Source organism: Triticum dicoccoides, chromosome 1A (genome assembly GCF_002162155.2).
Source record: "Triticum dicoccoides isolate Atlit2015 ecotype Zavitan chromosome 1A, WEW_v2.0, whole genome shotgun sequence".
NCBI classification, from domain to species: domain Eukaryota; kingdom Viridiplantae; phylum Streptophyta; class Magnoliopsida; order Poales; family Poaceae; genus Triticum; species Triticum dicoccoides.
In genome coordinates this window covers 244,925,231-244,950,200 of record NC_041380.1, presented here as the reverse complement: position 1 = coordinate 244,950,200, position 24,970 = coordinate 244,925,231, and the positions used below count along the sequence as shown (strand labels likewise).

The window sequence follows — 24,970 nt, the reverse complement described above, 5'->3', positions numbered from 1 at the left end:
CAACACTCATTGGATCGCATACATCAGTATGTATTATTTCCAAAAAGTCAGTTGCTTGCTCCATTGTTCCGGAGAACGGAGTTTTAGTCATCTTGCCCATAAGGCATGGTTCGCAAGAATCAAGTGATTCATAATCAAGTGATTCCAAAATCCCATCAGCATGGAGTTTCTTCATGCGCTTTACACCAATATGACCTAAACGGCAGTGCCACAAATAAGTTGCACTATCATTATTAACTTTGCATCTTTTGGCTTCAATATTATGAATATGTGTATTACTACGATCGAGATCCAACAATTCATTTTCGTTGGTGTGTATGACCAAAGAAGGTTTTATTCATGTAAACAGAACAACAATTGTTCTCTAACTTAAATGAATAACCGTATTGCAATAAACATGATCAAATCATATTCATGCTCAACACAAACACCAAATAACATTTATTTAGGTTCAACACTAATCCCGCGTAACGCCCCGAGACCGATGCGCTAGGTGTCTTCCAGTTATTTGTTGTTGTTGCCTTGTCATTTGCTTGTGTGTTGCATGTTGCCATGTCAACATCCGCATTGCATCATCATGTTTTCAAAACTTGCTTCCGTACGGGTTCCCCCAGTTCCGTCCGTTATCCGTTCTGAGCCCAGACACACTTGCACACGCCCACGGCACGTCCGAAATAGTATTTTATAAGTGGCCGAAAAATGTTCTCGGAATGGGTTGAAAGTTGGCATGCGGTGTTTTTATGTTGTAGGTAGGCCGTCTGCCAAGTTTTGTCGCATTTGGAGTTCGTTTGACGCCCCAACAGATAACTATAGCGGCAGTATAGGCGGTCTAGCGTCGGACGTTTCCGGTCTCCGAAAACGGTTGTCGGGTTGCATTCCCCCTCTCTCTTCTCAGTCCAACCACACACTTGACCTCGTTCGCCTAACCCCTCTTTACACAGTGTATCAACCCCTCGCGCGTGTCCGAAACTTACCCGAACCTGACCCGGGCAGTCGTTACCGTTGGGTCCGGATCATCCCCAAACGTCTATAAAACATCATCGTTTTCTTATTTGGACTCCCTAACCTATTCATCTCCGACCGTCTAATTTTGATCGGATGATCCAAAATACTCCTTCCTATCTACATTCTAGTATATATAGCAGTCCAACCCTAAAATCTAGCTCCATTGTCCCTCACCCGCCGCCACCTTCCAAAAATCCTCCTAGGGATCCCTCCCGATCCACCCACCTACCCCCATCGTATTCCCCAATGGCCCAACCAGCACTCGAGGCCTCCCCTCGATCCAACTCCACCTCACTCGCCGTGCCTCCTCTTCCCTCCCCTGCTCGATCCCGAGTGGATCGTGAGCACCAGCACCTCCCGAGCGGGAACGCTCGCGCCCGAGGCCCCAGCTGGCCCAAGCTCCTTCGCCTGTAGCATCGGGGCAGCAGGACCACCCCTTCCTCACCTCGCATCGCGCCGCCATCGGTGACCATGAGATAAGCTCCCATTCCTGGTGCCGCATCGACCACGGCCAAGGCTGTGCCCTTGCTTCTTTCTCCTTCTCTGCTATCTTCTTCTCTGAATGTCCCCTCCCTGTCTTTCTTCCACAGGGAACCGCTGCCGCCCATGGCCTCATCTTCGGCCAGAATGAGTCGTCCCCGACCTCCCCTCATCGCCCGTCCGCCGGTCGCAGTGCCAAGTTCCTCTTCGACCCTCCCCCTACGGACCCCGACGCCACCTCATTCTGTCGCCGCCGGCGACCAGCATGTCGTGTCGCCATGCCCTGCCTCCTCTTCTTCGTGTTCTGCTTCTTCCCGTTGTCTTCTCTCTGCTTCTCTCGCTCAACTCTCTCTGTTGTTTTTCTTCAGGTAGCAGCAACCTACATGGCCTCGTCGCCGGGAACCAGCGCCCCGACCCTCGTATTGCCCGAATCCGCTGCGCCCACTGGTCCCCGCCCTTGTATCACGCCTCTGCTTCCATCCCCGTCACTGCCGGCTGCATCGAGCAGCATCAACGAGCGCGTCGCTCAACCGGGTTCTGCCCGCATTGACCGTGCCTCGGCCCGGCACTCCAACCGGCCCAGTTGCACACCCCCCCCCCACCGGGCCTCAGCCCACTAGGTGAGGCCACCTCTAGCGCCCACGCTCCTATCGGGCCAGCCAGTTTCAGCCTGCTATGGTTTTTTCCTGTTCTGTGATTTTCCTAATTTCCAGGGAATTGGCAGTTTTACAGAAAACCCCTTGAGTTCATGCATATAATAACTAATTAGCCATACATCATATTTAAACAAACTTTATATGTAAAATGCTTAGAATTTTGTGTAGATTAATAATATGCCACTTTCATCCATGTTTAAAATGTTGTTTGTGTTTATTTCGCATAATGCCATGCTAAAATGCTTTATTTCATAACTAAATAACCGTAGCTCCAAATTTAATAAACTTTATATGTAAATGGGGTAGAAAAAATGCCTAGTTTAACTTGGTGCACTTCTATTTGCATGGTTAACAACTCTAAAATATGGTTTAGGGCAGAACAGTACCAAACCTAAAATATGCACATGAGGAGTTTCCGGACTTGTTGTTTGTTGTTCCGGCCTCATTTAAACTTGCCTAGATGGGTAGTTTTCATTTGTTTCACCTCTTGCCATGTTTAACAACATTTAATATTGTTGGGTACATAAACGAGAGAGAACTAAATAATTGATGTGGTGTTCCGTCAATATGCAACTCATTGCATATTGAGCTCCACTTAACTTGTAGTTTTGTTTGTGCCCTTTGCCATGCCATGCATATTTAAATCGGACATGCATCATACTTGGTTGTGCATCATGCCATGTTTATGTGATGGTTGTTTACTTTGTTGCTTGCTTCTTTCCGGGTTGCTTCTCTCGTTAGCTTCGGTTTCGTTCCGGAGTTGTGAGGATTCGTTCGACTACGTCCGTTTGTCTTCTTCATGGACTTGCTCTTCTTCCTTGCGGGGTCTCAGGCAAGATGACCATACCCTCAAAATCACTTCTATCTTTGCTTGCTAGTTGTTCTCTCTTTTGCTATGCCGTGATACCTACCACCTGCTATATCATGCCTCCCATAATGCCATGTCAAGCCTCTAGCCCACCTTTCCCAGCAAACTGTTGTTTGGCTATGTTACCACTTAGCTCAGCCTATCTTATAGCGTTGTTAGTTGCAGGTGGAGATGAAGTTTGTTCCATGTTGGAACATGGATATTGTTGGGGTATCATTATTATATCTTGTTTACTTTAATGTACATATATACTTGGTAAAGGGTGGAAGGCTCGGCCTTATGCCTAGTGTTTTGTTCCACTCTTGCCGCCCTAGTTTCCGTCATACCGGTGTTATGTTCCTTGATTTTTGCGTTCCTTACGCGGTTGGGTGTTATGGGAACCCCTTGACAATTCGCTTTGAATAAAACTCCTCCAGCAAGGCCCAACCTTGGTTTTACCATTTGCCTACCTACCACCATATACCTTCCCTTGGGTTCTGCAGACTCAAGGGTCATCTTTATTTTAGGCCCCCCGGGCCAGTGCTCCTTCGAGTGTTGGTCCGAACTAGAGTCCTTTGCAGCGCCACCTCGGGGAAACTCGAGGTTTGGTTTTAGTTGTATGGAGCGCTCATCCGGTGTGCCCTGAGAACGAGATACGTGCGACTCCTATCGGGATTTGTCGGCACATCGGGCGGCTTTGCTGGTCTTGGTTTACCATTGTCGAAATGTCTTGTAACCGGGATTCCGAGACTGATCGGGTCTTCCCGAGAGAAGGAATATCCTTCGTTGACCGTGAGATCTTGTGATGGGCTAAGTTGGGACACCCCTGCAGGGTTTTGAACTTTCAAAAGTCATGCCCGCGGTTATGGGCAGATGGGAATTTGTTAATGTCCAGTTGTAGAGAACTTGACACTTAACTTAATTAAAATGCATCAACTGCGTGTGTAGCCGTGATGGTCTCTTTCCGGCGGAGTCCGGGAAGTGAACACAGTTTTGGAGTTATGTTTGAATGTAAGTAGTTTCAGGATCACTTCTTGATCACTTTTAGTTCACGACTATTGCTTCGCTTCTCTTCTCGCTCTTATTTGCATATGTTAGCCACTATATATGCTAGTGTTTGCTGCAGCTCCACCTCACCACCCCTTTCCTACCCTTAAGCTTAAATAGTCTTGATCGCGAGGGTGTGAGATTGCTGAGTCCTCGTGACTCACAGGTACTTCCAAACAGTTGCAGGTGTCGATGATACCAGTGCAGGTGACGCAACCCAGCTCAAGGAGGAGCTCGATGAAGTTTGTGTTCGTTGTGTTGTTTCGTTTCCAGTTGATCAGTAGTGGAGCCCAGTCGGGACAATCGGGGATCTAGCATTTGGGGTTGTCTTTGCTTTATTTGGTTTCGTAGTCGGACCTTGATTATATTCTGGATGATGTATGCTATATTCATGTATTGTGTGAAGTGGCGATTGTAAGCCAACTCTTTATCCCTTCCTTATTCAGTACATGGGATGTGTAAAGATTACCCCTCTTGCGACATGCCTACTATGCGGTTATGCCTCTAAGTCGTGCTCCGACACATGGGAGGTATAGCCGCATCATGGGTGTTACATCCCGAAAGTATAGGGAGTGTGCGATGATGATCATATCAAGCTTGGAACTGCTTCCAACACACATCGTCACTTCACCCTTAACTAGTTTATGTTCATTCTGCAACTCCCGTTTCGAGTTACTACTCTTAGCTACTGAACTAATATCAAATACTATGGGGTTACTATAAACACTAGTAAAGTACTCATCAATAATATGTATATCAAATATACCTTTGTTCACTTTGCCATCCTTCTTATCCGCCAAATACTTGGGGCAGTTCTGCTTCCAGTGACTAGTCCCTTTGCAGTAGAAGCACTTAGTCTCAGGCTTAGGTCCAGACTTGGGCTTCTTCACTTGAGCAGCAACTTGCTTGCCGTTCTTCTTGAAGTTCCCCTTCTTCCCTTTGCCATTTTCTTGAAACTAGTGGTCTTGTTAACCATCAACACTTGATGCTTTTCTTGATTTCTACCTTCATCGATTTCAGCATCACGAAGAGCTTGGGAATCGTTTCCGTTATCCCTTGCATATTATAGTTCATCACGAAGTTCTAGCAACTTGGTGATAGTGACTAGAGAACTCTGTCAATCACTATCTTATCTGGAAGATTAACTCCCACTTGATTCAAGTGATTGTAGTACTCAGACAATTTGAGCACATGCTTACTGGTTGAGCTATTCTCCTCCATCTTGTAGGCAAAGTAATGTCAGAGGTCTCATACCTCTCGACACGGGCATGAGTATGAAATACCAATTTCAACTCTTGGAACATCTTATATGCTCTGTGGCGTTCAAAACATTTTTGAAGTCCCGGTTATAAGCCATAAAGCATGGTGCACTAAACTATCAAGTAGTTATCATACCGAGCTTTTGTCAAAACGTTCAAAATGTCTGCATCTACTCCTGCAATAGTTCTGTCACCTAGCGGTGCATCAAGGACATAATACTTCTGTGCAGCAATGAGGATAATCCTCAGATCACGGAGCTAGTCCGCATCTTTGCTACTAACATCTTTCAACTTATTTTTCTCTAGGAACATATCAAAAATAAAAACAGGGGAGCTAAACGCGAGCTATTGATCTACAACATAGATATGCTAATACTATCAGGACTAAGTTCATGATAAATAAAGTTCAATTAATCATATTACTTAAGAACTCCCACTTAGATAGGCATCCCTCTGATCATCTAAGTGATCACGTGATCCAAATCAACTAAACCATGTTCGATCATCACGTGAGATGGAATAGTTTTCAATGGCGAACATCACTATATTAATCATATCTACTATACAATTCACGCTCGGCCTTTCGGTCTCAGTGTTCCGAGGCCATTCTGCATATGCTAGGCTCGTCAAGTTTAACCTGAGTATTCTGCGTGTGCAAAACTGGCTTGCACCCGTTGTAGATGGACGTAGAGCTTATCACACCCGATCATCACGTGGTGTCTGGGCACGACGAACTTTGGCAACGGTGCATACTCAGGGAGAACACTTTTATGTTGAAATTTAGTGAGAGATCATCTTATAATGCTACCGTCAATCAAAGCAAAATAAGATGCATAAAAGATAAACATCACATGCAATCAATATAAGTGATATGATATGGCCATCATCATCTTGTGCTTGTGATCTCCATCTCCGAAGCACCGTCATGATCACCATTGTCACCGGCGCGACACCTTGATCTCCATCGTAGCATCGTTGTCGTCTCGCCAACTATTGCTTCTACGGCTATCGCTACCGCATAGTGATAAAGTAAAGCAATTACAGGGTGATTGCATTGCATACAATAAAGCGACAATCATATGGCTCCTGTCAGTTGCCGATAACTCGGTTACAAAACATGATCATCTCATACAATAAAATATAGCATCATGTCTTAACCATATCACATCACAACATGCCCTGCAAAAACAAGTTAGACGTCCTCTACTTTGTTATTGCAAGTTTTACGTGGCTGCTATGGGCTGAGCAAGAACCGTTCTTACCTACGCATCAAAACCACAACGATAGTTCGTCAAGTTAGTGCTCTTTTAACCTTCCCAAGGACCGGGCGTAGCCACACTCGGTTCAACTAAAGTTGGAGAAACTAACACCCGCCAGTCACGTGTGTGCAAAGCACGTCGGTAGAACCAGTCTCGCGTAAGCGTACGCGTAATGTCGGTCCAGGCCGCTTCATCCAAAAATACCGCCAAACCAAAGTATGACATGCTGGTAAGCAGTATGACTTGTATCGCCCACAACTCACTTGTGTTCTACTCATGCATATAATATCTACGCATAAAACCTGGCTCTGATACCACTGTTGGGGAACGTAGTAATTTCAAAATTTTCCTACGCACACGCAAGATCATGGTGATGCATAGCAACGAAAGGGGAGAGTGTGTCCACGTACCCTCGTAGACCGAAAGCGGAAGCGTTAGCACAACACGGTTGATGTAGTCGTGCGTCTTCACGATCTGACCGATCAAGTACCGAACGCACGGCACCTCCGAGTTCTACACACGTTCAACTCGATGACGTCCCTCGAACTCTGATCCAGCCGAGCTTTGAGGAAGAGTTCTGTCGGCACGACAGCGTGGTGACGATGTTGATGTTCTACTGTCGCAGGGCTTCGCCTAAGCACCGCTACGATATTATCAAGGTGGACTATGGTGGAGAGGGGCACCGCACACGGCTAAAAGATTCAAGAGATCAATTCTTGTGTCTAGAGGTGCCCCTGTCCCCGTATATAAAGGAGGGAGGGAGAGGCCGGCCCTAGAGGAGGCGCGCCAAGTGTGGGGAGTCCTACTAGGACTCCCAAGTCCTAGTAGGATTCCCCTTTCCTTTCCGGAGTAGGAGAGAAGGAAAGAGGGGGAGAGGGAGAAGGAAAAGGGGGCTGCACCCCTTGTCCAATTCGTACCAGAGGGGGGGCGCGTGCCTCCTTCCTTTTGGCCTCTCTCCTCTATTCCTGTATGGCCCAATAAAGCCCGATACTTCTCCCGGTGAATTCCCGTAACTCCCCGGTACTCTGAAAATATCCGAATCACTCGGAACCTTTCCGATATCCGAATATAGTCGTCCAATATATCAATCTTTATGTCTCGACCATTTCGAGACTCCTCGTCATGTCCCCGATCTCATCTGGGACTCCGAACTACCTTCGGTACATCAAATCACATAAACTCATAATATAACCGTCATCAAACTTTAAGCGTGCGGACCCTACGGGTTCGAGAACTATGTAGACATGACCGACATACGTCTCCGGTTAATAACCAATAGCGGAACCTGGATGCTCATATTGGCTCCCACATATTCTACGAAGATCTTTACAAACCGCATAACAACATACGTTGTTCTCTTTGTCATCAGTATGTTACTTGCCCGAGATTCGATCGTCGGTATCTCAATACCTAGTTCAATCTCGTTACCGGCAAGTCTCTTTACTCGTTCCATAATACATCATCCCGCAACTAACTCATTAGTTACAATGCTTGCAAGGCTTATAGTGATGTGCATTCCCGAGTGGGCCCAGAGATACCTCTCCGACAATCAGAGTGACAAATCCTAATCTCGAAATACGCCAACTCAACAAGTACCTTCGGAGACACCTGTAGAGCACCTTTATAATCACCTAGTTACGTTGTGATGTTTGGTAGCACACAAAGTGTTCCTCCAGTAAACGGGAGTTGCATAATCTCATAGTCATAGGAACATGTATAAGTCATGAAGAAAGCAATAGCAACAAACTAAACGATCATCGTGCTAAGCTAACAGATGGGTCAAGTCAATCACATCATTCTCTAATGATGTGATCCCGTTAATCAAATGACAACTCATGTCTATGGTTAGGAAACATAACCATCATTGATTCAACGAGCTAGTCAAGTAGATGCATACTAGTGACACTATGTTTGTCTATGTATTCACACATGTATTATGTTTCCGGTTAATACAATTCTAGCATGAATAATAAACATTTATCATGAAATAAGGAAATAAATAATAACTTTATTATTGCCTTTAGGGCATATTTCCTTCAGATACCGGGGTTAGCCGCCATGTGAGCAGTGGCTCCAGTGTCCATGAACCTGTCACCACCGCCGCCATACTAAGTTGGTGTAGGGGTGATGTGGACGGCGATGAGTAGGAAGGAGGTATGCCCGATGGCACGGGGTAGGCGCCAAAACCCGGGACGGCTCCAATGTCCATGAACCTGTCACCACCGTCGCCATACTAGGTTGGTGTAGGGACGGTGTGGAGGGCGATGAGTAGGGAGGAGGCATGCCCAGTGGCGTGGGGTAGGCGCCAAAACCCGGGGCGGCGGCGACCTTCTTGAATGTCGGCACAATGAGGAGCGTGAGGCTGGAGGCGGCGTTGCCGATGTCCTCATTAAGGACGGTCATCAATGTAGAGCATGAGTTCATCGGATACCTTGAACTCGAGGTCACGCAACTGATCGAAGATCGCCTTGAGACGCATGCAGTGCTCGTCAATGGAAGAGTCGTTTTGGTGTAACCCAAAACACTCCTGCTAGAGGAAGACATTGTAGCCGATTGTTGGTGAAGAGACCGGTGATCTTGCTCCAGACAGCGGCGGCGGAGTCACCATCATTCACGACGGTGTAGAAGATATCGTCGGAGCTGATAAGGAAGAACCATCGAATGATGGTGACGTCGATCGCTAGCCACTCGGAGTCATATTGGGCGGTGAAGAAGTTCACAGAGCCATCAACATGATCGCTAAGATCATACTCGTGAAAGAGAAGATTGAAGTAGGTCTTTCACGAGTAAAAATTGGTCGCGATGTGGGAAAGCTTGATGGGGACGTGGTCGGCGATGGGGGCGTCACGGATGGTCCCTGGATCAGGGCCGACAAAAGGGATTGGAGTGACCAGAGGAGCGGGCTGAAGACCCGAAGAAGGTCATGGCGACAGAGAGGTGCGGCTAGGGTTAGGGTTTTGGAGAAGAGGAAGAAGGCGGTGGCGGCTCGGCAGGGGATGGGCATTGGCGGCTGGGAGGAGGAGTGGGAGTAGGCAATAATGGTGGTGGGGTAGGTAGATGGAGCAACGGCGGCAGCAGGAGGCGGCGGCGGCTCGAGATAAGCAGCGGCGGCGGCTCGAGATAAGCAGCGGCGGTGGCCAAGGAAGGTAGGAGGTGCGGCGGCGGCTCGAGAGGAGAACGGTGGTGGCGGCAGTTAGCGGCGATGGCGGCAGCCAAGGGGAGCGGCGGCCGCTGAGGATGGAGGAGCGGCGCGGCAAGGATCGAAAAACGGTTAATACCGTGTGAAGAGATTATTTGGTGCAAGACAATTGTGTTCACCTCATGGGTCCCCATATATAATATGTATAGGAGTAGTTCCATCCAGAGCGAATACCCTACTTACAAAATACATACTTGGGAGACAAGCGGGGACAGCTACACCTAATAGATGTACGTGTATACACAGAACAAACACAATCATCCGCCAACATTTCGGGCCTCCATCAATTCCACTAGAGGCACCGACAGACCTACCATGGCGTCCTTCCGCGCTCCTGCCGCACCTCTTCGGGCTTCCATCGATGAGCTCGTTGTGGGCTTGTGTCGAGGCTCCAACGTCCCAACGGGTTGTGTCAGTAGTTTCCGCATAGTCGTTCTCTGGGGCTCGACCTTGTCCAAGACGCCCCTCGGGGCCTCACCTCTCTCACCGAGGGTGGCGAAGCGACTTTCTCCAACAACCTCTTTCACGGCCTCCCTGGGGTTGCGTGACCTGAACATGTGCCTGTTTTGCGGGCTTGGAAACAAAGGCTTTAAAGGCCTGGATGCAAGACAAGGAAAACATGTCGGCAAAAATAGCCAAAGGGAAAAATACTGGCTGAGGCAAGATGGCTATGCACAAGGAGATGGTGCATTGGTCATAGGTCGCAGTTTGCTTCCTTGTCATGCCTTCGTTGTTCCAAAACCGGTCGTGGCTTTGGCAGAGTGATGAAGTACGAGGAGATGCTACACATTGGTCATAGGCAGCAGTTTGCAAATCCGCTGATTGTCAATAATGCGTGTTCACAATTCCAAATAAGTTCAAGGCAGGTTCTGAAAATGTACATCATTGATCGTTGGCCAACATGGCAAGGCAGGTTTTTTGTTTCAGAAATATTTTAGCCATTGTCAATAATCACTAAATTTCAATGAAATTCAGTGATTTCTGTTATCATTTCGACCAAAGGACCAAAATTTTCACTTGAATTTGATTGAGATCAAACCAAACATTTTAAAAATCCAAGGATAACTTTAAAAATGATTTGAAATTCTGCACACTATTGAAATTGCTGAAATATTGACCGAAAGGCAGGTATGTACCAAAATTAGTGAAATTTCACTAAAAGTGAGAACAATGGGCACGACAGCCGCCAATTTTGATTGGCTGGTGAGGTTCTTTGTCCCACGTTGCCTGCTACTGTGTGGATCAGACAAAAGTGCTCCAAGCTTTTTACAACTGTTACCCATTTTGCTACTTTGTGGATCAAAAGTGCTCGGGTGTTATTGCTTCATTTCAGAGTACAAGCGGTCTCATGATGCCACTTTGGACAAAACAAGACAAGTCATATTCTTAAAGCACCTCCTTTAGTCAGGCTAATTATTGCAACTTAGAACAAAGATCCGCTCACGGAAAAAACGAAAGGCTGCCTCAAATTATAAATGGACATCTGCTGAACTTTGAACAAAACGAAGCAAGGTTGATAGCGCGACAAGGCATATCCGTCCTGTATTCAGGCTAATTATTGATGCTCAGATCCACTCACAGGAGAATGCAAAAGGCTGTTTTTAGATTAGAAGTGGCCTTCATTGGAACAGAAAAATAAAAAAGATGATGGCATAAAGTTTCATCATCATCCCTCAAGAGCAGAGGCACCCGATATGATCTCAGTGAGCTCAGTAGTGATAGATGCTTGACGTGTCCTGCAGAGATAAAACAGGGTGAATCCTCGCCCACCTTTTACATATATGTTGTCTGATGCTGATGTGTTAAGTGATACTTTTACTTAGATTAATGTATTCATGCATTGAAAATCTGAAAGCTACAGAAAGCTAGAAGGGTAACCTGTTGTATGTCAGTGTAAGACGGTCAAGCATTTCACCGGCATTTCTGCTGGAGCTGTCCATAGCAGACATACGGGCACCAAGCTCACTGCACGCATTCTCTAGAACAGCATTATACATAACCTGCCAAGAGTACAAATTCCAAACATCATTATCAACAATGTCGTGGCAACAAAATTTCAACAAAAATATTTTTTGTGCTATCCAAGAAATGCTTACACTAACATGCTAATAACTTGGAACTTGATTTGGATAGAGCAATGCCACAGAAATCATCCCCAAATATTGATGAAACTACAAAAGGGTCAAGCAATGACGCACGACTTACACAAGAAAACTGGAACTCGGTAAGATTCTGCAGGATTTCTGATTTTGTTTCACCTCCTTCAATTTCATACGAATCCAGCTGACCAACCTTCCCGCCAGATTCTGATTCTTTCTCCATAACCTACCAAAAAGAGGAGAATTGAAGCCAACATTACCTTAGTCGGTAACAAATTTAAGCGAGCACGAGTCATGGAAGCACAAATTCATATATGCCTCAAGAACGAGCACCCACCTCTGGGGACAGTATTGTGGCCAGTGTAGGCCTAAATGAAATGACAGACTGAAACTTGTTAAAAACAACTCTTATAGCATCATATTCAACATTTTTCAAGATATCATCTGCCAGCACAGCAACCTGGGAAAAAAATCATTTTAGAACCAGTACATTCACACAAAGAGGGAAAATATACACATAAACCTTCCATTGATCCCAGAATTAGATACTCCCTCCGTCCAATGATACAAGGCAGAGATACTTTCATTATTTTATCTTTGACTAACAGTTAGTCAAACATTATAATACACTGTAAATTATGTGATACGTAAGTGATGCTTCATTGTAAGTGAAGTTTCTAACAGTATCAAATATCTGTTGAACTACATGTTGGTCATAGATAAAACCTGGAAAACACATGTGCCTTCTATTCTAAGAATAAGAAACTGGTAAATATGAAAGAACACTTTAAACGAAAGTCAGCTAATGTAAACTACTTGAAATGCTAATGCATGCTCAGTGAACAGAAGTGGATCAAATTATGTTAAGTAGAATCAGTCAGCTGCATTGCGATTACCTAAGATTTTTTTCAAACCAAAATAGGAATGAAGAGTAACACTGCAAACAAACAATGCTTATGTGTGTGACTAAACCAACAATGCTTATGTGGGAGCTGTCCATGCAGTTAGAATCAACAATACTTGCAAAACAAATAAGCCAACTCAGAAAGCCTACATCTACATGAAACTGCAGAAAAGAAAATACTTGGATAGAGGCATGCTCTGTTGTACTAATGTTTTAGAAGGTACAAGGTCTAAAACAAATTCTCCAACTAAAATACATGTTCACATAATTAACTGCAATTAGCAAATGTATAGAAATTAAAAGCCCGGAAAACAGTTACCTGTGTGTAATTGATAGGGTTTTTCTGCAACTCAGATACTGTCATTTCAATATGCTTCCTGGAGTCACGGATGAGTTGAACTTTCCCCTTTTCTCCTAATATGACATACTTGCTTTCTTTCTCTGGACCTGATTACTAGAGTTATAAGCCATAGCCATATAATAACAAAATATAACCATGAACCAAATTACCAGAAGTCATTTTCTGGAGTGCTTTGCTGACTTTAACAGATGTAGAATTGATACCACCACAGAGACCCTTGTCAGATGTAATGGCTACAATAACATTCTTCTTGACATTTACACCTGATGTTTGTATCAAAGATTTTAACCACCCAAGAAAAAGAATAATATTCATGGTCTTGCAAGAAGAACAAAACATGAACTAAGAAATTGATACATTATCATCTGCAAGAATAGTATTCATGGTCTTGCAAAAAGAACAAAACAACAGCATCTGATAAGTTTGTGTTGTAAGATCTAACTGGATCTAAGGTGTCAAAAGAGCCCATTCCATCATGAGTTACTTTATTAATTAAGAACTGTGGGTCACTGAATTACTGAATGTATTAGATGTTTATGACGAAGAAACTAAAGATATATCCCGTGTCTTTCAATCACTAATCCCTTGGTCCACATATAAAAGCCCCCCACAAAATCAGAGCTCAACTAACTAATAAAATATGAGTTATATGTCACAAAAATTTATACAATTGAAAACTCTTTTGGAGTGTGAGTACAGTGGTAGAATTTTAATGTCACATGACTTGTATTTTAATAGCTGAATTCATAGGCAAGATAGGCGCTATGCAGATGCAAAATTAGGAATTTACACCTAACATCATTTGGACCTTCTACATCTACATGCTAAAATAATTACTCAAGAGTTCAACAAGTCTCCTAACATGCAGGAACAGCCACCAGTCCATTAGCAACAATGGACAAGACTGTTGGCAATTAAACAACAGATGCTAAAATAAGCATTGTATAAGATATGACATGATGGCTTAGACATACTAGGAGCATCCCCAAGAAGAGCTGTGAATGGCTGCCATAGACCACGTGAATTCTCAGTTCTTGTTTGAACAGCACGAAGCTTTGATGCTGCAACCATCTTCATTGCTTTCGTAATCTTTTGGATGTTCTTAACACTTTTCATGCGGTTCCTCACTGAAAATCATTAATTCAGGCCAATGAATACGACACCATTCCATGTACGCAATACAGAACAGGTTGGAATGAAAATACTAACCAATTTGTGTTGAGATCGACCGTGCACCAAGCGGAGCAATCTGCCTGAAGGGTCAAAATGCAACATAGTCACATTCTCATTAACATAAATATCATGCAAACAGCTGAACGGTGCTTTGAATTTGTCAAATAAATGGTGGAATATTGAAGTAATCCAAACAAATAATTTCACAGGAAGCACGGCATTGTGTGTAGAAAGTGAAACCAAATTAACAAAGCCCTGATTACCTTCAAACCAGTAAATTTCAACGCATTATATTTTACAAAACTAGTGGGCCACAACTTAGGAGCATAATATGCAACAATTACAAATGGTAGCGTGAAAGCAAATAACAATCATAATGCCATCAGCCTTTGCATAGCACGGGAGCACTAAGCCGGCAACTTTTCAGCAGAATATGTAGAATTCGCAATTGGTAGCATGAGAGCACAAAATAAACATTATGTCATACCTTTGCATAGCAAGCGAGGATTAAACACATAAATTTTCAAGAATTAGTTAAACACAAATTATCAGCATAATGCACGGTTCACAGTTGGAAGCAAGAAAGCACAATATAACATAATGCCATAATCTTTGGACAGTAACGGCATCAAATAAAATGATGGTGAATCCCAAACAATCATGACTCTTGTCTCCTCGCATCCATTACCTAAAGAAATGGTCCGAAATCTTGTATCCTTGACACAACAAAAAAAAACACCACAACACCACGAGAAGAATCATCACATTACACAATCCAACAAGAAATCGTAAGCGTTCCTCAGATAGAAATTCAGAATCCCATTTACAATATCATTTTCCCAAGATAATTCAAACCCTAACGAACCTTTCACGGATCCTTAACCCAAACTACCGTCAGCAAACAGACGCGCAAAGGCGCCATACATTCGCAGAACACAGGCCAGACGCGCCTCGCATTTCGGAGGTCAACTTTGATTTGACGAAGAACACGTGATCAGATCTATCGCCAGACCGACCGGATATTTAGAGAACCACTGATATAGGCGGAGGATAGATCGGGAAGGAGTAAATGGATGGGGATCTTACGACTGGGAGGCAGCCCGGGAGAGCGCAGCCATGGTGGCTGCCGGGGAGGGGGTGTTGAGGAGGACACGCCGCCCCTCGCGTCTTAGGGCCGCCATCGCCATCGCCATCGCCGGTGGAGTTGTTCCTCTCTGCTTTTTGCGGATCTGGAATTTCTTGCAAATGCTAGGCGAGTTCGCTTCGCCTCAACAAACTCGATGGGAAAAGGAGGGGTTGCGGCGGCGGACGAGCCCTACAGTAGCATTGAAGGGCCTCTTTAAAAGGGGCTGAGGCAGAATGTGCCTGTAATAGAATTTTAGAGCATCTACCATTCAGGGGAAAAAAAGAGACATTTTACGGTGCATCAGATGAATTTTGGCCGTTCATTTTTCTGTATGGATGGCCCCGATATGAAAATACTACTTCAGATTTCTGGTAGTATATTTTGCGATCAGGGGTAGTTTCGGTAGTTCACTGTTTAACGAAAACGCGGGCTGGTTCCCCCGAAAAACAAGTGAAGGGCATTAGTGGAATTTAACGTCATCATTTGTTTTTTCAATAGCCATCGTCGCCCTTCCTCGCCCGCAGTCTGACGGCCGACGCACACAACCAAAATGAAAGGTCAAAGGAAAAGGGCGACCGATGGCGGCGCTATGGCGACAGGACGACGGCGAACCCCGGTCGCCGTGAGTGCCCTCCGCGCAGTATTTGCGGTCGGTATGGTTTGGCGCCCCGCCGTACCCGGACGAGCCAGCACCGCGGGCGCCGCCCCTCCCCGGTGTCCTAGGCGGCTGTGGTCGGCGGCTAAATGTCCCCGCCGTTCGTGTTCCCCTCCTAAGCTGCGGGATGTGGAGCGGGTCGCCGACGGGGAGGACTAAGGCGAGACGTCGCCGGCATGCCCCGTCGCCGTGAAGGTCGTACGCGCCGCCGACCAGTGCCGTACAGATCTGTCGCGGCCGATGCAGGTACTCGCATCCGACCCATCGATCCATTGGCCCCCATTTCTTTTGTCCATTTCCTAAGCTAGCTTCTCCATCGTAAAAGCTGATCTAGCCATGGTCCTCGAAGGAGGACGAGTTCCATCGCACCAGCCTGATCCAGCCATGGTCCTCGAAGGAGGACGAGTTCCATCGCACCAGCAGATTTTTTTTTGTATGTGATATTAGTGCAGAGCATTTTTAGTCTCAGATTCCAGAGAGGATGTTTCTGTTTCAGTGCAGAGAATGTTTAGTTTCAGATTCCAGAGAGCATGTTTCAGTTTCAGTTTCAGATTCAGTCATAGTCATAAGTTCAGTCTAGTTAATTAGTACACCTGATAAACACTCAGAGGTTAGGCAATGGCTAGTTCCCAAGTTGGTGGCCAAGAAAATCCTGATCACCGATTAAATGGGTAAGCAAACAGGACAGCATTTGCCTATCATTCATTGGCATAATACAGAACTGAAACCCCAGGTTTAAAAAGAATGTGTTGCTTCCAAGGACACAAGTAACAAGGAAATTGCGACCGGAAGTGTAAAGCCACTTAGAAATTTGGTTTTTGAAGCACATCCTATAAACCAAAGGGAATTGCATCATTAAACAAAGAATACAAGATTTTGTGTGTGAAAGACTTTAATTAAAAATTAATGTAGATATTCAATGCAGATAAAAGTAGTAAATGTACGGCAATTTGCCGTATATATGAAGTAGCACAACCAAAAAAATTGTTTGATACATCTCCGCTGTATAGATAAAGTAATAAAACTGAAAACGGTGTGGAAACCTTCTTCGGGGCAAAAACCACGCCACGCCCAATCCTATTAACTCTACCCTAAGTCTAGCGCCATACAACTATAGTGCGGAACCATCGTCTCCTGAGACATCTCCGCTGTCGTTGTGTCCGTCATCACCTCCGAGGTCGAGGTCTTCTAAATCATCTTCTAAATCAACTGCTGGTATGGCCTTCCGAACTTTCAACTCATTGTGAGGTGAATTGAGCAAGGCAGCAGCAAGCCATCTTCTGAACTGTCTTATGTCATCCTGCATAGGAGGTAGATGTTAGGACCCTTTGTATATGTGAAAGTTAAGTTAGATAGGGAAGATTAGGCACCTGGTTGAGTATAGCCGACAATCTCACTCCGGTCCAATATTGGATGAATTTCAACCCCCAGAGAGCACAGGAACAGCCATCTGTTTGCTGTGGCACTTCATAGTCTTTGATAGGCCACGAAGCCACTTGAGTGTCCGGCCATGTACTTCCTTGCATTCCATTTTGCATCACTGCTATATCAATATGTGTTTCCATTCCAAGAAGCTGCAAGTAACATATCACTCAATTTAGTACCGTATTCGTATAAACTGTAAGTTATATAAAATGTTGTTAGAGCCTCACCGCAGCAATTACTTCTTTGCGGTTGTTGCGTGATTGGAGTGAGTCCAGAATTTGAATCTCCCTCTTTTGGGAGTTGACAACAGCCAGGAACCAGTGGTTCTTGGGAATATTTGAAGGTAGGAAAATCTGCGTGCAAAATTTGTAAGTGGTTTGAAGTGCCTAAAAATCAAATTTCTTATTATTATAACAGAAGGGTGGATGTTGTTACCATGTCATGTTGCAGGTAGTTATCTCCCCATTTAGTGCCTGATTTGCCGCTTAAAACATCCAAGGTACAATTCGGGACTGTGCCATCTCTCTTCAGGATGTTGACAATGGTAGACCTTTCGACATACACGGTACCATGATCTCGTACACCTTCTAGTCCGTCGAAACGTAGGAGTTCAATTGCCGCATCGAGTACCTAAGAAAGAAGATATTAGTTTAATTGGAAAACATATAAATAATCAAAGATACCATATTGCGTTAGCACTTACATCGTCATCCACCCAAGCTGCAAAGGAGGATTGATCTGGTGTTGTAAGGCATTTAAGATACTTCTGCGTTAGAAGTATGTCCTTGATTTTCACCAACTTGGCTGTCTCAGGAGTACTGTTTACAAAATCAGCTACTATATTCTGTGTAACTCGATCTGTTTCTGCCTGAAAATTGATCAAGTCCTCCTTGAGCTGTTTTAGCTGCTGGCCGTTGCTTTTCCCGGGATTCATCTTCTTATTCTGTGTGTACATAACATCGTTACTGTCATGTGTCTGTTGAGATAGAGCTCTTTTCCTTCTGAGCGCGGGGTGTAAAATTCATACTCCTCGCTCTGAAGGAGCGAGGACTTCTTTTTCTTCCGGCCGTCATGCCTGACACGCCTCCCTATGGAGTCCATGGCATCCATGGACGTAGGCTTGACCTTCTGCGATATTTGACTTAAGGTTAGGAATATGGGTTGAGAATAATGTTTGTTAGCAATTTGGTTCAGACATCTGATGCTGACCTCAGATTCGGAGGGTAAGTTCTTGCTATCGTCTCTTTCAGTCTTTGACTTCTGGGGGTGTACATATGTTTTCTTCACCTTCTGCAATATTGTCATCAAGTTAAGAATATGGTTGAAATAAAACCTTTGCTAGCAATATGGTTCAGACATGTGATGCTGACCTCAGATTGGGAGGGTAAGTTCTTGCTGTCACTCCTAAAACGCTTACCAAATGAGTCCACAGCGTCATCTCTGTCTGTTTTTCCTTTGTGGGGGTCCACAGGTGTTTTCTTTACCTTCTGTACAGATGGACAAGTTAGCAGTAAGTATGGTTGACAAAAAAACATTGTTCCAAGATGGAATTCATACCTCAAATTCCCCAGCAAGGTTCTTGCTGGGGTTGCTGTAGACACACTTTGGCACTTCATTTGTACTAGCAGCAACATTCTTTGAGGTTTTCTAGTTCGCACGTTAAAATAAAAAATGGTTAGCATATGTTCTCTACATGAAGATAGTTAGAAATTTTGTGACATACCTTGATATTATTAACTCTCTGACCCTCATTAAAGTCCTTCTGTCCTACGCCAAATCGATGATCCTATTAATGAAAAAAATGTTAGTCATGCACTTATCTAGCAGGATGAATTACAAAAAAAAAAGAAATATGCGTACATTGAATGCACAAATGAAGTCCTCCAAGCGCATGCTGTTTTGCTTCTGGCGCCTTTGTACTCCGTCCAGTTGTGCGGAAATCTCTGAGTATTGCTGAGACACTATTGCTTTTATCTCTCCCACCTGGGCGAGTACGCGGCCTAGTGTCCCATCGACCTACAAGTTAAGAAAAATTAGAACTGATTGTTTCATAAAATTATTTGTACAAACAAATAGTTTCAGCCTAAGAAACGAGTAGTATCATTGTACAAGTTACATAGGACGTACCTCAAAAGCAGACTTTGTAGGTTGATGTGAAACCTTGGGCACTGGCTTCCAAGGGCGTCTGAGGTCCTCAACCATCTGCATTTTTTTATATATTATGATCAATTTTGCAAAAATTGAGCAGATGACAACTAGTAACAGTAAGCATATACCTGTCCTACTCCTACGTAGTTCTACGATATTACTTTGTCGACCTTTCCAGCCTTTGCTTCGTCCCAGTATTGGATCAATGGTTTATCTCGTTGAAGGTATGAAATGGTGCGATCAATATGGTCGACTCGGAATTTCTCATAGAACCAAGTCTGCAAGAAAATTAAAAAGAATACATAAGTGACCAATTAAAGAACATCAAAGAAAATAATGAGTTCGTACTACCTGCAGTAGTGGGAGGTTCCCCTCCAAGTTCGCGGCACCATTCACAAACTTCCTCACACTTGACATTAAGTGGTCGAGAGATAGTTTAGCATAGTTTATGGAGTTTATAGTATGTATGTCCACGACAATTCCCAAATATTTGGGATCAACATAAGGTTGTGTCGTTGGGCAAACCAACTTGCCAATAGTGTACAAGACGTAAGGCTTCACAAACCGTGGCCTCTCTTCGCCGATCATCTTCTTACGAAGACCTGAAAAGGTTGTTTGTCAACAATTGTCAATTATTGTAATTATGAAATTTGTTCCATTATCAAACGAAAAAATAGTTTTGAAAATATCATATACCTTTCAAGGTCAGTTTGTTATCTTCAGGATCCTTTAAATCAAGCCATAGGTCCTGCACTTCTTTGAACGGAGGATTTGTCCCTCCCCATGCTAGGTAGGCCTGTGATGTGTTCTACGCACACAACAACATTGCAAGCACACATGCCAATTTTCGTTCACATCTAACATTTTATGCAATTTCTATGGTTTTTCGATGAAAAAACCCTAAAAAACTGGCCGACAAGATTCAATTCGATTATTTTTGTTTATTTGTATTAATAATTTTAGCCTTCGTGAATGTTCCTCGCCACACTTTATTTTTCAAAGAAACGTACTGGTTTTATTTTCCTTTAAACGTATTGGTTGACCAGCTGGCGCGTCTCCTAATTTCATGGAAGGTATCTCCTGACTTGTTAACAAACCGTGCATATCTCCTGATTTTTTTTCAGAAACGCATATCTACCGATTTGTTAACAAATCGTGCATATCTCGTAACCACATCTCGGCCTCTTCCATCTCGTTCCAGCACAACCTCATCTTCGGCGATCCAGATCCAACTCTGCTGGCTGGGATCCACGGCTGGTTCTCCTCCTCGTGGGCAGCACACAACCGCCGAAGAAGCCCCTGGTGAACGATGTCACACCGACCTTCTCGTGGTCATCCCCACTCTCTCATAGGTACTGCACTAACTCCCCAGGGCCACAACAATCGTTCATATGAGTTGCTATGCGTTCCTAGAACCCTAAAATGTCTTTGATTCCTAGTTTCAGCGTTCGGTACTGATTGGATTCACACTGTATTGCAGATGATCCTGATTTGCCTGAGTTGCTATGTGCTTGTCACGAGCCAGTAGTCCGAGACATCTATTACACTGATTATAACACGCGTTGTTGCTACCTAAAATGCAACATGCATGAGGTCTGTTGTCACCCTCATGCACTGTTGCGAACGAATTTCCTAGTGTTTTATTATTGACGTATACCCCCATGTTATTAATGTACGCAGCTGGGTTGCAAGTTGTTCATTCGGGAAGACCTCCTCAACAACTACGCTGAGCAGATGGTCAATTACTGCACAACGGCAATGGACAATTGTCATGAAGATGCATTGGCTACTGCGGCCTTGCTTCTGAAGGAGAAGGATCAACAAATATCAGAATTAGAGACCAAATTATACTCTCTAGCATCAGAGTTGCCTACTACAGGCGAGAAGGACACGTCGAATGACATAATACTCGCAAAGAAATTGCAAGAAGAGAGATACAAATGTAGAAGATACTCAATAGTTTTTTGGTTCACGATGATAATATATGTTGCTAGAATTTTAATCCCCACTTTGTAAGACTAGATTTCACCTACAGATCATTAATGTTGAACTGAACGAACGTACTAGTTCATGGTGGTTTTCTTGCTCTTACTGACTGATCATGATGCGCTTATGGTCCACCAGAAAGCGTCTGAACATCCAAATCAATTATAGAAACATGATCAATCAATTCCATGTATAACGCATGACTGGCACGAGCATGCATGGCCGCTGTGAGAAGGATTAGCACGAGAGAAACTGCAAGTATGTTCATTCACAGAAACACAAAGAGAAGATGGGCACGTAGTCATGCAGTACGATAACAACAAGAGTCAACACTGATGCATCTTGTAAATTCCAATCTCATAAACGGGAAAATGTAGCGTGCATCTACATCTCATTCAAAGTACAAATATAACTGATGATAAATTCCGTAGTAAAAAACTGAATGTATAACACTTGTGACCAACAATTCGATAGAATAATGGCAAACAGAAAGTGGCTTTATTATCATCTTTTCTTTGTCCCCCTTGTCATCTTTGTCTGTCTACTTAGACTTTCCAGCCGTTTTCCTGTACAAACTCAAATAAATTAACATCGTATCGACACAGGGTTCAACATGGACTTCTGAAAATGCATAAACTTACTTCAAAGGTCTTTTGTTCTTAGCACACACTTCGTCATTGTTCTCTTTTCTCTTTCTCCCCCGAGTCATCATACTAACTTCAGTCACCTTTGCTGAAGCTTTCCTGTGTAGTGCAAAACATTGTTTAAATTGCACATATTAACATGCTTCAACAACAGTTCGACTTGCACAAGTACAGTACACAAGATACATGATTTTTTTTAAAACTTACTTCACCGGTTTCCTCTTCTTAGCACGATCCTCTTCTTCTGCCGCCTCTTCTTCTTCTTCTTCTTCTTCTTCTTCTCCTTCTCCTTTTCCTTCTCCTTCTCCTTCTTCTACAGTATTGTTCACTTTTTTCTTCCTCCCCTTACTCAACTGACCATGAACTTTCCTGCAAAAAGTAAACCATATTGACAGGCTGCAACCAAGAAATGAACATATGCAGTACACATCAAAATGACCAAACACTTACTTCAATGTTTTATTTTTTGCTTTCAAATTCTCCAGGAATGGCTTCAACCTCTTATTCGATTCTTTGGCTGGTCTGCCTTTGGGATTTATTATTGGTTTAGGGTCTTGGACTTGATCTGTAAACCATTGCCGCGCCCCAGAAAAATAAGCCGGCATAGGGACAAATGATGGCGTGCCAGTATTCCCATCATTTCTGTTGCCCTCGTCCAATATGCTCCTCAGGTACTCCATCACCTTTTCTGACTGCATTTCACTAGCTGAGGCCGTGAATAAAGCCTCACTAGCCATATTGCGCAGTTCATGGTACTTATCCATCTGTTCTGACCATATATGTGTATTGGCACTCCTCACAGAACGGAAAGCAGGCTTGGCTTGCATTGTCCATCTAGCCTTCACACAACATGCGGGGATGGTGCATATCCCATTGTACTTCAAAACGCAAAATATATGAGCACATGGAAAATCCTCGCTTTCCATCTTCCTACAACAACAATATGCACTTTCCATCTTAGATCCATCAAAAATACATGTGACATGGAACCTAACGTGCACCGACTCTTTGCGAGCAACTCCATAGCTAACCAAACCAGTGTCCTCTTCCACCTCAAGTACATTCCATCTTGATAAGTTGACAATCTCGGCCTTTACCTTACTGAACATAACAGGGGTATAAATAGATGAGGCACTTATCTCAAGTGGATCGGCAGTCAATCTAGTGAAGGGGATTGTGTGCGAAGCTACAGCGTCCAATGCTGCTTCATTCCTACGCAAAACTGACACACAGTGTTCAACGTGTTGCACGAGATCAACGAGTTTCATTCTCCTATTCAGGTGCACATGAAGCCTCGAGTTTAGAGACTCACTCCTCTGATTGCTCAACATCCCTAGGAAATACCTTCCCTTGTTATATGCTACAGACCACTTTTCTCTCAGCTCGTACATCCTGTGAATCCATGCATCTTTCTTTTTCCTTGTGATTCTGAATCTCTTCTTATAAGCCAACCAGCGTCTCTCAAACTCATGAACCTCCATGGCATAGTAAATAAATTTCCTAAATTCCTTAAGCTTTTCCTTTCGGAGGTGAAGCACCATATTCTGCTCGATATGCCAGCTGCACAGACGGTGATATGTGCTGGGCCAGACTGATGATATGGCTTTGGCCATTGAAGCGTCGCCGTCTGTGATCGCTGAAATGGGATGCTTCTGGTGCATTGCCTCCAAAAAAACCTGAAGCAGCCACTCATATGAGTCAGCCGACTCGTCGGATACAAGACCAACCCCAAACACGACTGTGCTGCGGTGATGGTTCAGCCCCACAAATGGAACAAATGGCAACCTATATTTGTTTAACCGGTATGTGCTGTCAAACACCACCACACCACCAAATGCAACATAGTCCAAGCGAGATTGGGCGTCTGCCCAGAATATGTTCTGCAGATGCCCATCACTGTCTGTGGTGTATCTGTAAAAAAAATCTGGGTCTTTCATCTGTTGTGCTGTCATGTAGTTCAGCATAAATTGAGCATCGCTACCTTCTATCTTTTTCTTCTTCTCCAACGCGACATGGTTATACAGATCGCGAGATATAAATCCAACCTTGCCCAAACCACCAGCCTGCTTCTCCATCACATCCATTATCTGATGTGTGCGAAGTCCACCAACCGAGTACTCAATGACATCCGCCTTCTGTGGATCGGTCATGCCACGATGAGACCACAAGAAAGGTGACAACTCAGGATTTATGAATGGATGGCTATGTTGGTCAACAAAATTCTTTACAAACCACAACCCAGTGCTTGCTTGAAGCTCAACCTGCAAAAGAGCAGGACAACCACACCGAGAGAGTGCCCTTGGCGTCCTTTTCTTGTCGGTTTCATCAAAGTGCTTTACGTCACGATATCCTTGTTTGCAACACACAAACGTCCTCCGGTATGCATTTTCTCTGTTTCCCTTATATTTCAGATCACCCTTTCGAACACCAAACCCTTTGTTCTTCGCATACCCTAAGTAGAACTTGTACTCTTCGTTCTCACTTTTAAATGTCTGCCTGACCATCGAGTCGTACTCCATAAATTCATCTATCGAGATGCCTTCGCCAGCCATGCCGATATCCTGCCATAAGAAACAGCAAAACCTGTGACATATTTATATGAAAGAAAATACGCTGCAACTAAAACATATTAATTATATATTGTCAACAATTATAATATGTAACTGAACCAATAATCTCTGACATCCTTACTAATTT

General features: G+C 44.0%; 3 protein-coding genes and 1 long non-coding RNA gene across 4 annotated transcripts; all 4 read right to left on the bottom strand.

The window, feature by feature from the left end:
• Positions 1–11,133: 11,133 nt before the first annotated feature.
• LOC119267546 (ATP synthase subunit gamma, mitochondrial-like) lies at positions 11,134–15,610 on the bottom strand. Its single transcript, XM_037548949.1, has 9 exons — positions 15,376–15,610; positions 14,326–14,369; positions 14,091–14,243; positions 13,266–13,379; positions 13,075–13,202; positions 12,189–12,311; positions 11,958–12,077; positions 11,631–11,752; positions 11,134–11,488 (listed from the first exon to the last, which is right to left on the bottom strand). The coding sequence occupies exons 1-9, from the start codon at positions 15,480–15,482 to the stop codon at positions 11,419–11,421; spliced, it is 981 nt and encodes a 326-aa protein (XP_037404846.1). The 5' UTR covers positions 15,483–15,610; the 3' UTR covers positions 11,134–11,418.
• A 1,571-nt stretch (positions 15,611–17,181) lies between these two features.
• Positions 17,182–18,029, bottom strand: LOC119352593. The gene is made up of 4 exons (XM_037619165.1): positions 17,931–18,029; positions 17,723–17,848; positions 17,441–17,644; positions 17,182–17,370 (listed from the first exon to the last, which is right to left on the bottom strand). The coding sequence occupies exons 1-4, from the start codon at positions 17,931–17,933 to the stop codon at positions 17,182–17,184; spliced, it is 522 nt and encodes a 173-aa protein (XP_037475062.1). The 5' UTR covers positions 17,934–18,029.
• Positions 18,030–18,799: 770 nt separating this feature from the next.
• Positions 18,800–21,306, bottom strand: LOC119352582. Its single transcript, XM_037619159.1, has 9 exons — positions 21,301–21,306; positions 20,340–20,451; positions 20,169–20,245; positions 19,805–19,921; positions 19,623–19,697; positions 19,356–19,511; positions 19,219–19,281; positions 19,053–19,142; positions 18,800–18,982 (listed from the first exon to the last, which is right to left on the bottom strand). The coding sequence occupies exons 1-9, from the start codon at positions 21,304–21,306 to the stop codon at positions 18,800–18,802; spliced, it is 879 nt and encodes a 292-aa protein (XP_037475056.1).
• Positions 21,307–22,150: 844 nt separating this feature from the next.
• On the bottom strand, positions 22,151–22,534 carry LOC119279321. Its single transcript, XR_005138057.1, has 3 exons — positions 22,481–22,534; positions 22,271–22,372; positions 22,151–22,195 (listed from the first exon to the last, which is right to left on the bottom strand). It is a non-coding gene; the product is annotated as an uncharacterized LOC119279321 (long non-coding RNA).
• Between the last annotated feature and the right edge of the window lie 2,436 nt (positions 22,535–24,970).

Bases quoted from the DNA above. Each gene is read 5' to 3' on its own strand.
- LOC119352593 (XM_037619165.1), bottom strand. The intron at 17,645-17,722 runs GTGAGGCTCTAA...TGTTACTTGCAG, and splicing joins GCAAAGAAGTAATTGCTGCG to CTTCTTGGAATGGAAACACA. The intron at 17,371-17,440 runs GTGCCTAATCTT...CCTCCTATGCAG, and splicing joins TGTCGGCTATACTCAACCAG to GATGACATAAGACAGTTCAG.
- LOC119267546 (XM_037548949.1), bottom strand. From the start codon at position 15,482: ATGGCGATGGCGATGGCGGCCCTAAGACGCGAGGGGCGGCGTGTCCTC. The intron at 14,370-15,375 runs GTAAGATCCCCA...TTGACCCTTCAG, and splicing joins TCCCGGGCTGCCTCCCAGTC to GCAGATTGCTCCGCTTGGTG. The intron at 13,203-13,265 runs GTAATTTGGTTC...TCTAGTAATCAG, and splicing joins ACTCCAGAAAATGACTTCTG to GTCCAGAGAAAGAAAGCAAG.
- LOC119352582 (XM_037619159.1), bottom strand. The intron at 20,246-20,339 runs GTATATGATATT...CAACCTTTTCAG, and splicing joins TAACAAACTGACCTTGAAAG to GTCTTCGTAAGAAGATGATC. The intron at 19,282-19,355 runs GTACGCATATTT...TTTCATTAATAG, and splicing joins ACTTCATTTGTGCATTCAAT to GATCATCGATTTGGCGTAGG.